This window comes from Hydra vulgaris, chromosome 15 (genome assembly GCF_038396675.1).
Source record: "Hydra vulgaris chromosome 15, alternate assembly HydraT2T_AEP".
Taxonomy (NCBI): Eukaryota; Metazoa; Cnidaria; class Hydrozoa; order Anthoathecata; family Hydridae; genus Hydra; species Hydra vulgaris.
This window is the reverse complement of record NC_088934.1, coordinates 17,386,752-17,400,446: the sequence shown is the minus strand read 5'-3', so window position 1 is coordinate 17,400,446 and position 13,695 is coordinate 17,386,752. Positions and strand designations below refer to the sequence as shown.

Here is a 13,695-nt window from a genome sequence, read left to right as displayed (position 1 = left end):
GCAGTGAAAAAAATAAGGAGGCCTAACTTGATATAAAGTGGCAGCATGTGCACTTTCTGAGATTTCCACTTCATTTCTTTAATTTATTGCTTTTGTTATCAAAGAATTCAATTTGTTGTAGCAAGCCCTTTCTGTGATTATTGTCACAATTAATCAAATGAGAATAAAGCAAGAAAATTAAAACAAGGAATGACACTTTTAAAACCTTTGATTGACTCACATACCAGTAGCTTAGTTGTGGAAAATGTAATGTGATGCTTTCTCTGATCTACGACTCCAAAAAATAGAGAACTTTGTCAAAAACACACAAATTTCAAAATATCATTGTCCCAGCCACAAGCAAAGTTTTGTGGAGAAAAAGCTTTTTCTATTTGTCTTTGGCAAAACACACTTTTAATCCAAGGTCAAAACAAAAAAAAAAACTTTTTACATTGTGTAATAATCAATGGGCTAAATTAAGTAATTGCAAATTTTGATATCTGGAAATATTTCTGGTCTTCAATGTTTTAGTTTACTAAACCTGTAAACTCTATTATTATCATAAAACTCAAAAATTATTCAATAAAAACTATTTATCCATTGATCTTTGAAACAATAATACAAAACCTCTTGATACTTTAATAGTTTATTCATACAAATAGTCATCAAATAAAACTAGAAAAATAAACTAAACAGTATAATATAAAATTAAAAAAAAGCAACCTATATATATAAAATATATATGTATTTTTATATATATTGTGAATCGCAATAGTCCTAAAGAGTTTAGTAATCGTAGGATACTAGAAAGCCTGGACCCATAATACGGATCATGAAAGGCCTGGTGCACAACTCCTACATATTCTTTATTTGTTTTCAATAAGTCACAGGAAATTGTAGAAAGTAATGATCTTAACCTCATTAGATCTTTATTTACCATTTTCTCTTGCGTTTCTTAAGTGTTATATGTGCACATAGCATAACAAAGTGTATATAATTAAAGTTTGCTTAATCAAATATTTTAGCTCCTATAATATTGAAGCTTCAGTTTCATTTTCTTTTTGTTGCTTTTTTAACTTTAAGCTTTGAAACTTCGTTCTGTTTCTTACTCAAGCCATTGTTGTTTTCTTTGATATGGCAGCAAAATTTATTTTAACAAATTAAAAACCGAGGCGTTTAAAAAATATGAAAATTTATTTACAGCACTTAAAAAAATACTATTAAAATGCTTAAAAAACAATTTGCATTTTTTGTTTAATTATTTAACTGAATAACCAAGAACATTTAAATCTTCAAAGTTTCTGCCTAATAAAAATAATTGATTTTAAAATTAACATACATATTTCTATTACTAACAGCTTGAAAAATGCCTGTATTTAAAAGTACGTGTTAGTGAAAGTTCCTTGAGTTTCTAATATCATTTATACATCTGTAGTACTTTTTCTAGATACATTTCTATTTAAATTAATGTTTGGAATATAATACTAATTTTATTCTTTATTTTTATTTATAATACCTGGATTAACTGTTCTTTAAACAAATAAGCTAGTGTTATCTATTACTTTTGTGGTCATAAATTTATGGTCTTGTTTTTTTGTAAAATGGTCTTGTTTTTTCATAACATTTTTTTGCTAACAAAATTAAGTTAATTTGACTTTTCCATAAAAAATTCTATAAAAACTTCATAGAAAGTTTGCATAGAAACTTCCATTAAGAGCTCACAGTTTTTCATAAATTGAAACCTTAAGGACCAGAAATTTTTCCAGATATCACAATTTCAGATCACTTAATTCAATCCTTGATAATAATCTTTATAAAACCACTGTTTTTTTTAATATAATAAAAATAAAAAGTCTATAAAAATATACTTTAAATAATAATAAAAGTAAGAAATCTACTAAATATGAAAATGTATTTAATAAAATAATTTTTCATCATATTTTTTTATGAAGCTCAAAATCAAAATTTTTATGATTATTTTGAAATCAAATATCTTGCAATATGATTTTTTTCAATCTAATTATTACTCTATCAAAAATAAACTGAATATTAACAAAAAAAAATAGTACTACATAAATAATCAACAACAAAAGCAATAAAGTAATAATAAAGAATATAAGTAATAATTTTAACAATTATAAATATTAATAATAAACAATTTTTTTTTTATTTATTTTATTTTATTAATTTATCATTCTATTTTTAGCTACAAAAAATACATTAAAAAATGGAGTAATCATTAAGCCATTATGAAAAGTCAATTTGAAAAAAATATAATTAGAAATAATTATGGTAAAAATAGTAGATAGGATTATTACAAAAATTTAATGTTGAAAAATATTCTTAATCATGTTCTTTTTTAAAGTTTTTCTTGTTGTTGTTGGTCCAACTTCGCATCTTTATAAATGGAATGTGAACAGCAATTTATTTGAATTCCATATGGTATGTTTTGTATAAATAGGTTATTTATATATTTAAAATTCAATTTTATGTATTAGGAGCTCCAAAAGAAATTCAATATTCAATACTTAAAATTTATATTTTCTGTTGAAAATCTAAGGAAATTGATAACAATAATTACTCATGTTTACAATATACATTAAGTTGTTTTCTTTCTGTTTTGATAACAAAGCGAGAGAAAAATTGATATAAAAAGATGACAATGAAATACTTTTTAATTCTTTCTTTGCTTGGGTTTGTATTTATCATGTATAAATATATGCATGTTTAACAAAAGAATTAAAAAAAGCTAACCTTTTTTGAGTATTTTGGGAACTTTTTCTTTGACTGAGAAAACAAAAGAAATTTAGTTAACGAAATATTTTAATATAAACAGTAAAACTTTTAAATTTAAAAAAAATAGAGTAATATAACTAAACATTTTAAGACAACAAGAATTATAATAATTGAATTATTTTCTAGCTCTATTTCTATAATTTAAAAATATAAACAAGTAAAATATAACAAAATGCATAATCAAAAATGTATATGCTTTTTGAATAGTGATATCTTTTATTTGTTATCAGTTTCCCTATCCTCATAATTGTCTTGTTTTGACTTTTTTATTGGCTCTCTTTTTAGATTATACTAGTATTATTGATCTTGGTAAATTTTATTTCATAGAAACTTGATCAAAACTGACTCTTTTCTCAATATCTGACTCAAATAGTTGAGTAAAGCACTTGATTTTTAACTCAGTTTCATAAAAATTTATACAAGTTTTTTTTTTCTTTTTACAATGCATTGCTGCAACTTGATTAAAAAAAAATGACATAATTTAAAAAACCAGCTCAAGTATAACAACAGTGTTCCATACAAAAACATATTAAAGATTTATACAAATAAAAAATGGAATCAGGAGCAAGATGATATAATTAATAAGGAGTTAAATGGGGTGGTATAGCACTTGGCTTACAATTACAAAGTTCCAAGTTCAAACCCACCCTACGCCTCTAAAAGACTGGACTCAATTTGTTTCTCAAAAAAATAATTATGAAAAAAAAGGAGCAACCACTTCGACTGTTGTACCTAGTCCTCTAGAGTTATAAGAGGTAAATTTAGTTAAAAAAATTAAAAAATACAAGTATAATAAATAAAGGTATAATAAATAGAGGTAAACTTAGCAGATGCTAATTTTGTCTTAGATTGGATATATTATTTTTATGAAAGGTCAATAGTAAAAGATACTAACAGTAAAAAATACAGAGTACAGAGAAAAGATTACATTCAAGACCAGTTGCCTGTTCTAAGCAATCAAAAAGTTTGAAATAGAACCACTTTAGAGATAACATTGTCAGGGAGATTATTAATAGAAATGATGAATAAAGATAGATATATGGAACCAAGTATAAAACCTTATGATACTGAAGAGATAACTAAAAAATGAAATTTAAATTTATCTATTAACAACAACTCTAATATGTTAATTAATGAAAGAAGAAATTTAAAGATTTTGAAAACTATTGCATTTATATGATATAAAAAAACTTATGTAGAAGACCAGAATGTCAGACCTTACCAAAAGTCTTTAATATGACAGCAACAATCCTTTCCCCACTGCATCAATCTAACACTCAATAAAACTTTTCTGTTCTATGAAATTTAAAAATTCAGTATTAGAACAAAAGAATCAAAAACCATATTGATAAAAGCTAAAGAAGCTTTCTTCTACTTTCTGCTATTTTAAATCATAGCCATTGCTTTCACATTTTTTACAAAAAAAGTTCTCCAAATAACACCTTTTACCTTTACCAAATAATTATCTAATGCGGCACTATAGGAATGACTATTTCAAAACAACTTGAATCTAGATGATGAATAACACTTTAAAAAATATCTATTAGTGTATTAATTATAAGCTAATCTCTTTTCCTTCATTTACATGGATCAGGACTTATAAACTCTCTCTCAATCATAAATTTTAAGACATGTAATGATAATTGTTTATTTATTTATAATAGTTTATTTATCATTATCATGCTTAAGACATGATAATGATAAATAAACTATTACTTATGACAAATATAAAATATCTTTCTGATCTCTTTGCCAATTACTGATACTCTACAAAATTTTATAATCACCTCTATCTTTAACAAAAAAAATTTGTTGGTAACTATTTTTTTATTTAACAAAAAAATGTTATGCTTAAAATAACCAAAATCTTAGATCTAAACTAAAGATAATTCTATATTAAAAGTAATCAAAAGAATGAAAGCTTAAAGAAAATAAATGCTTAAAATAACAAAAAAAATAAATTAAAAACTAAACTAAAAAGAATTTTATGTTTAAAATCACTAAATGAATGAAAACTAAACTAAAATAAAAAACCCCTAAAGATATAGATTTTTAAAAAAGTAAAAAAAAACTCAAGTACCTAAACTTCTGTTAGATTCCAAAACAAAATCATCTGGAATACTTCTCTAAATACAAAGTTATACAAAATAGTGAGATTTGTTTCTATATAAAAAAATTTAAATTAAAATAGGGATTTAAAGGAACTTATACATATAAAATATTACTTACTAATGAAATAACTGAGGCAAGCGAGATTTGATCTGAGTCCTAAAATATAACATGCATCAGTATTATTAAATTGATTAAAAACTTTATTCTAGCACTGAGTATTAAAATATATTACCAACTGCTATAATTTCAAAGTTATAAACTTTTTAATAATGTTAATAATTTCAATTAATTAATCAAAATTAAAACCAACACATAAATAACTGTAAACTTAAAGCATATGTGCAAAACAAATGGTTACTTATAACAACATAAGTGCAAAATAGCACAAATAATAATAAACATGATAAAAAAAACAAAGACTAGATTGAGTTCATATATATTTAGGTTTGAGATGAGTACCAGAACAAGCAACTATAATTAAAATTAAAACATATATTGGTATTAAGTAAGCTAGAATATTTTTTGTTACTTTTTTAAGTTGATCACTTTTACTTAAGCTACAATCAGTTGTCACTTTTTAACAATACTTCAGTTTGATGATCTCTTTCTGAAGGTAAAAGCCTTTTAAGGTGCGTTATTTTAAAAAATTATAATTTACTAATTTAAAACTTTCTAAATTTTCAATAAAAAACTAGCTTTGATTAATAAACTTTTTAAAACTTTTGAAAGTTTCAAAAAGTCAATAGAGTTTTTTATTCTAAATCTAAAGGTAATATCTTATTGCTGTGCAATAAAAAAAATTCATTTGATAAAAACAAAATACTAATATTAGTCAATAATTAATAGGATAATAATCTATAAGTTTAATTTCTTATTCCAATTTTAATTAATAGATAGATCTATTTTTATTTATAATATTTTTCTTTTGTAAAGTGGTTTACTCCACCTTTTTATATTGTTCACCCAATAAAAAGGAACTATTTTAATTTTTTCTTATTGCTTGAAATGGTGTCCAACTTTAGTTGAAAAAATTATAAATCCATTCAAAAATAGTTTTTTGTAGAACTAATTTATAATAGTTATATAAATAAATAAATATATATATATATATATATATATATATAAATAAATATATATATATATATATATATATATATATATATATATATATCAAAAAAAAAAGTTTCATGAAGAAAAAAAATTAAAAACATTTTGGAAAAAAAAAAAGTGTATAAACAAGAATACAGGTTTAAATAAATAAAAATAAGAAACAAGAAAAAAACCAAAACAAATAAAATCTAAGTTAGAAAAGAAGTCTTCCAAAATGGAAAATAATAAAAAAGAACTAAAATTTTTCTGCAACTAATATTTTATGGAAAGAAAAAAAACAAAAACAATTTTAATTAATTTTGTACATTGTTTACATGTCGTGTATTTATGTATATAAAAAATGTATTTATTTTTTTGCATTTTTCTCTGTCAATTTAGTTGTTGTTGCTTTTTCTATATCTTGTATTTACTTTTGTTTAACTAATCTATGTAATGCATAATACAGGCTTGAATGTTGTATGTATTGAAAATTGTATGTATATATTCTTTTAATTTAAATTTGCGTTTATTTTGCTTTTTTATAATTTTCAACGAAAATTTTTTTCTATCACTCTATCATTCTGAACTTATGTCATTAAAATTTTTGTTTTCTCTTACATTTTTTTTTCTTACCCATCTTATCTCATCTCATCTCTTTTTTTTTTTCATTTTTCTTAGCCTTACTCCTTACTTTTGTTCTGATTATTATTCCTATTACCTTTTTTTTTTGATTACTTGTATTAATGAAGTTTATTTTCTTTATTATTACCTTGTCTTAATTTTTTTTAATTTTATTTGTTTATTTTATTAAGGTGTTACTCCATTAACTTGTTTTTAACTATATGAGTGACAGCGAACCTAACTTTTGTAAATTATAATTAAATTTGTAAATTTTGATTTTGTGGTTAAATAAATGGGTAAAAAAAAATTGACATATTCTTTTACAAAACAAAACAAAATCTATTGAAAAAAGCTCCCATTAAAAACACATGCACACACAAAGTCATTTATATATATATATATATATATATATATATATATATATATATATATATATATATATATATATATATATATATATATATATATATATATATATATATATATATATATATATATACATATATATATATATACATATATATATATATATATATATATATATATACATATATATATATATATATATATATATATATATATATATATATATATATATATATATATATATATATATATATATGTACATATATCTTATACTGCTAATTTAGGTGAGCAGTGTGACGTCATATTGAAAAAGCCTTCTGTCGGGGGCTTCAGTACATACATCAACTGACAAATAGCCTGACTCGCAGTGGAGTGCTACATTGACTGAGGGTTTGAGATAGGGCAGCAATCTTTTCATTCATTTTTCTTCATTTTCTTCTTTTTCTAAAAAAGCCATACTGATTTAGATAAGCAAAAAAAGTGAGCAAGTGCTCACATAAATATGCTAAAGTAGATATATATATATATTTTTTTTTTTTGGAATGTAATAATATATATATATATATATATATATATATATATATATTTATATACATATATATATATGTATAAATATAAATATATATATATATATATATATATATATATATATATATATATATATATATATATATACCTTAACAAATATATATATATATATATATGTATATATATATATACATATATATATATATATACATATATATATATATATATATATTTGTTAAGGTATGTACTTTTTAAAAGTATATAATTAAGTTGAAATATTGCATTACTATATTAATTGTATAAAAGCAAATAACACACACACTTTTTTTTTTTTTTAAACAATTTTGCTTCCAACAAGGCTGCAAGCAACCACTAATTGAAGTTGGAAGTTACTGGAAGAGAAAAGATGAAGATTGTAGAGCAAAATAATGATTGATGAACGACTTAAAGGATTGCAAATTATATGAATCAGGAAAGCAAGATGAAGGAAGCAAATTCCAAAGAGCTGATGTTTGAGGAAAAAAACTAGACAAATAAGCATTTTTGGAGCACTTAGGAACAGTCACAGAAAAAGGATGACACTTAATTGAATGACGAGTAACACGAGAATGAATTTTAGTAGATGGCACAAGAGACGCTAGCTCTTTAGTGCAGTGCCTATTATAGTATTTATAGAAAAGAGAAAGAGAAACAACATTACGACGATGTGATAATGGTTGGAGGTTGGCTGCAAGTGCAGGTCCAACTATGTTTACAATGCGTTTTTGCACCTTGTCTAAAAGAGAAAGGGCATCATTAGAAGATCCGCCCCAGATATGGCAACAGTATTCCATACAAGGCCAGACTTGAGATTTATAGAGATAGAGAATAGAATCCAAAGTAAGAAAGTGTCGAGCTCAATAAAGAGATGCAACCTTAGCAGGTGCTAATTTTGAAACTGATTTGATATATGGTTTCCAAGAAAGATTGGAAGTAAGAGTTAATCCTAGAAGATGAAGAGTAGATTACTCATTGATACATCACCTTTCATAAATATAGGAAGATCTAAATTATTGCGATAACGATTGGCTGAAGATAATTGAGTTTTATCTGAATTAAAGTTCACCAGCCACTGTCAGCCCCATGCTGTAGCAGAAGTGAGATCCTTTTCGAGCTCAAATGCCCCCTCCAAGCAATCAGAGAGCGTTGGTTTCTTATCACGACAACAATAAATGGTAGTATCATCAGCAAACAATGCCACCTTAGATGTGAGAATATCTGGAAGATCGTTAATGTAAATTAAAAAGAGTAGAGGGTCAAGGATAGAACCTTGAGGAACCCCTGAAGTTGTTGAATAGTTTTGAGAGTATAGACAACAGCTCCTGAGAACACTTCTGCAAGACAATAACAGGTATGTTATGCCACAAGCTGTAGAAGAGTCTAAGCAGGAAATCACTTTAGATACAGAAGCTAAAGTGATACGAATGTCAAGCAATGGATCAACCTGCTTTTTGGCAATATCAGGTAGAACGCAACTAGTAGAACCAAAAGATAATATTGATGAAAAGTTTTTAGCAAACAATTCAGCTTTGTCTTTAGGTGAGGTGATAAAGTCTGAACCATACAAGAGAGGTGGAATTAAAGATTTGCCCTTATTATTAATATCAATAAAGATTCTCCAGAAGTAACGAGAGCCTAACTTTTGAGATGAGATACCAGATTTCATGACCTGAGAATAGCGGGCTTTGGCGTTAGACAAAGCCTTTTTACAATGGTTTCTTGCAGTAATAAACAGACATCTGTTTTCTGGAGAAGTGTTTTGCTAATAGATATGGAAATAACGGTTTCGATTGGCAATAGCAGCAACACAGTGTGAGGAAAACCATGGAGGAGAGTGAGGCTTGACCTAGAATCGTCGAGAGGGAACAAAAGATTCCATGCCAGTCAGCTTTAAGGTAGTTGTAAGAGGTACGATAATAGGGGGATTCAGGTGATGAAGATATATATATAGTATATCTTCTTGCATAGATTTTTCTAAATTTTAAATTGACTTGAAAGGTTCCATATTTCTCCAAAATATTTTTTTCAGGTCTTTAGTTGGTGTTTAGTAATATTTTAAAACTTTCAAAATTTGCCCATAGTTGCTCCCATTTCAGGCCTTGTTAAGAAGCGCTACGCAGCTCGCATTTTGCTTGCGAAAAGGCAATTTGCCTACGCGTTCAGCAGTTTTGCGCTATGCAAGAACTTATATCTTTTAGAATATTTAAATTATCTTTTGATTACCGTTAACGTGACATTTATTCAGAAGAAATAAAGTCGTAAGTAAAAGCATTTAACCGCAATTGTAAAATAATATATTTTTTTGTTAAAGAAACAGTTTGTTTCATAATTTTTTTTTTGTTATTTAAAATTAGTTAAAAAAAAAGAAGTGTTTTAAGTTTTATCTTAAGGAATTAAATATATAAATTCCTTTTAAATATAAAAATTATTTTTAGTCATATTTAGTTTAAAAAATGCACGATTTATTTTGATGTAAATATTTTATTAATAAGATATTTTGTTTATTGTTAATTCAATAACGTAAAGTTTTAATGACGTTCATTTAATTTATGAAAATAAATTATGATCACGAATATGTTATCGGTAACTGATAAATAACAAAAAAAAACTTTATTGTTTAAAAACATTATTAAAAAGAGTTCACAAATTAAATAAGAAAAAATGTATTAACAGTTAATAAAATAACCGAAAACCAAATATAAAATCATAAGAAAATAAACAAATATTTTACGTTTCATGAAAAAAATATTTTTTTCAAAATAAAATTTAGTTCATATTTGAAAAAAATAATAAAAATGATTTTTTTAATAAGAACTTAGATTTTATTTGTAACTTTTGTTATAGTGAGAAAAAAACAAACTGTTTGTATGATTTTTAACGCGTTAATAAAATAACTTTAATTACAATGCAGTACTTGAAAAGACGCTAGTGACGCAATATAACTTCTAACGATGCAAAATGTATTTGCTGAGTTGAGTTACTTAGAAATGCGTTACGCGTTTTCGGTACGCAGCGAAATCTCGTAACAAGGCCTGCCATTTAATATACAGTCCTCGGAATTAGAAAAAATAAGGTCGGCAATAACTTGCCGAACTTAATCTGTATGAGGTTGGCATTAGGTCCGCAGAAAAAATGTAAAACAAACATTTGACCATAAAACATAGAAACGAGGTCGGGGATTTTTTGTCAACCTAAAACACTTCTAGGTCAGCAGTTAGGTCGGCATTGCCGAATGCTGACCCTAATTCCAAAGGTTAAATTATTTTTAGTGACATATTGTTTCAAATACAAGGATTTAGTCAACTCAACTGTATATGATTATGTCATTGAAATAGTTAGAAATGGTCAAACAGAAGTTAATACCAATAATATTTGAAAGAAAAATTTGTCGTTTAGCAGTTTTTATGAACAAAAATCGGTAAGATGTCAAAGAACAATTGACAGATATAAAAGTAACAATTCAGATTAAGGTAAGAAATTACATTATTTAGTTATGCCATTCTATCAACATTTTCTAGTCAGTCAAATCCATCAAGACCTTCTGGACGACGAAACTTTTTAAATCCTGCAAAATCAGATCAAGGAAAAAAAATTGGAAGTATCAGAATTATGTTGGGATCCTCTCACAAAACATCTCCTCTCACAAAACATCTCTGATATTGCAACTTAGTGTTGTTTTCAAAAGAATCGAACAATAGTCCATCTTGGGCCACCTAAATTAAAGAAACTTGTTTTTACAAAGAAAAAAAAAAACAACCTACATTAAGTCAAAAAAGCATTATAATTCCTAATCTTGGATTCCAAACTATCATAACAATTTTTACTTTGTATCCAGATTACAAATAGATTTGGAAATGTAATTTGGCTTGGAAACCAAATACTATCTTCACTTCCTATATCATTGCGCAAGTACTATTCAAAAGTTTATTAGAACATACCATCAGATGTATTGCACAACTAAAATAAGAAGTGATTTTTCACCACATACAATCACCTAATACTAATTAAATTATAGTTTTGAGTTGTTACCTGTTATTCAGCTTATAAAAAAATTTTTTTAATTGATGGCAGCCACTCTGATTTAAATTTATTTGTGACAACTGTTATATTAATCAGTTTGAACTCAAAAGAAGATACAATCTAATGGAATAATTGCTCTCCTCGACCTATACAGTTTTCTAGACCATTAAAAGATGAATACACAAAGCAATCCAAAGAGCACATTTTAAAAGAAAAACATGATACTGACAGATAATAAGCAAACAAATAAGTCAGAGATTTTGAGTAAAAAATATTTTCAGAGGTCCCTCAAGACCGTTAAATATCAGGCAGGTCCCTAATATTATCAAAAAATAATAATCATATTTTATAAAATGATTTAAAAATAATAATTTAATAACTTGTACAAAAATTATTCATTTTGTTTTATATTAAAATACCTTAGTTTTCATGCAATAAAATTTTAAAAAATAAACTGGATAAAATTAACTTTCTCTTTAACATTATTTGATTACTGATCACTCCATATTCATAAGTAAATTGGAACACTATGGCAATTGAGGTATTGCTCCCCAATGGTTTTCATCATATTTTCTTAACAGATCTCAAACTGCTTCCATTAATGATGACAAATATATGCCAATAAAATGCACTTCAGGCACACCTTAAGTTTCTGTATTAGGACCATTGCTTTTCTTTATTTTTATAAATAACCTTAATAATTTTCTAATATTGCTAACTCATTACCATTTTGCTAACAACACCAACTTATTCATAACAAACAAGTCATTAAAATAAAATCAACAAACATATTAATTATGATTTATCCAATCTACTTCAATATCTGTGCTCTAAGTGAAGTCTTAATACCAGCAAAACTGTACTCATCATTTTCAAATCAAGTCAATCTAAAATCTATAAACACCTAAATTTCAGACAAAATGGCCAAATAATATTTTTTTAATTTTCTTTAAAACATCTTGAAGTCAAAATTGAATTGAATCTATCCTTTTTCTCTCATTTTTAAAACTTAGCAATAAAACTGTGTAGCTCAAATATAGATATGTCAGATTACACAATGTTACAAAGGTCTTGCCCACCCAGATTTTTTAATGTTTACTTAAATTAAATATGTGTTATCTGAACAAAACAAAACTGATACATCTCTTATTAAAAGAGGTTATACCAGAGTTTAAGATAAAATCAAAGAGATTCGTCAGAATTTTTCATTAGCAGTTATAGCAGATCAAAAGAGTGGAAGTGGGAATATAGTACTTGAATTTTATGATCATCTTGTTCATATATGGGGTAGATCTCCTTCTATAGAACCATTATCTTTTGGGAAATCAACTTATGATGTTAATAGATAAGCTTTGATAATAACAAAAATATAGAAGATGTATCAATTGCTTCAGTCGGCACTGAAGGCAATATAGTTGATGTTGTTGACTTCTCTTTATTATTACATACCACAGAAAATGCATCTGTTGATAGTGATATTTTAACTCAAAAAAAGAATAGGAAAAATGACAACAAAATTATTCCAAAAATTATTGACAATAAGCAATGACCCATGCAGAGACAAATAAGTGCTCACAAAGAGATCAAATTTTTTTGAATGAAGCTAAAGAACATGCTCGATTTGAAAGAGATATTGCAGAAACCATAAGACATTTAAATAAAACATTTTCAGCATTAATGGAGCACATGTCAGAATCTATTGTACAGGTTGCGCAGGGACTTTCAAAATCAATGGAGTTATTATTGCAAGGAATAAACACAAATGAATAAAAATATATATGTATCATAAAAGTATTACTCAACACGCTAGCTTTATTTCTTGAAATATACTTGATACTTTAGCTTGTTTTAATTATCTATTACTTTTACATATTTTATTTCATTTTCTAGTAAACATTTGTCAACAATCGCTTTTTTATAAAACTTAAGTAAAAAAATAACTAACAGTAACTTAAAGATAGTCTTTTCATAGATAAGTTTTAAGTTCCTCAATAATTTCTCTCTTATATACTTATTGATTGTTTTCTGTGTATATTTACCTTCAGGGTTATTAAAAGAGTAAATACTGTCTGGGTGGTTTGGTCTCTCCAATGCATCATTATAATGTCTTTCAATTTATTGTTCTGCCTCCTCTTCATTTAAGTC

The 13,695-nt window shown here is 25.5% G+C and overlaps 1 protein-coding gene across 2 annotated transcripts in view; it reads right to left on the bottom strand.

Moving 5' to 3' along the window:
• The window catches only part of LOC136072128 (protein PFC0760c-like), a 57,644-nt gene that overhangs the window by 40,726 nt on the left and 3,223 nt on the right, over window positions 1-13,695 (bottom strand). The window contains exons 1-4 of one of the 2 annotated variants that reach the window (XM_065820583.1): window positions 5,417-5,586; window positions 5,005-5,043; window positions 4,856-4,901; window positions 2,734-2,766 (exon numbers count right to left, since the gene is read on the bottom strand). Coding sequence is in view for 1 of the 2 variants with exons in the window: in XM_065820582.1 (XP_065676654.1) it covers window positions 2,734-2,766; window positions 4,856-4,901; window positions 5,005-5,043 (118 nt within the window). In the remaining variant the exon portion in view is untranslated. Of the gene's footprint in view, window positions 1-2,733; window positions 2,767-4,855; window positions 4,902-5,004; window positions 5,044-5,416; window positions 5,587-13,695 lie in introns of those variants that run through there. The other variant, XM_065820582.1, reaches the window with a different exon arrangement.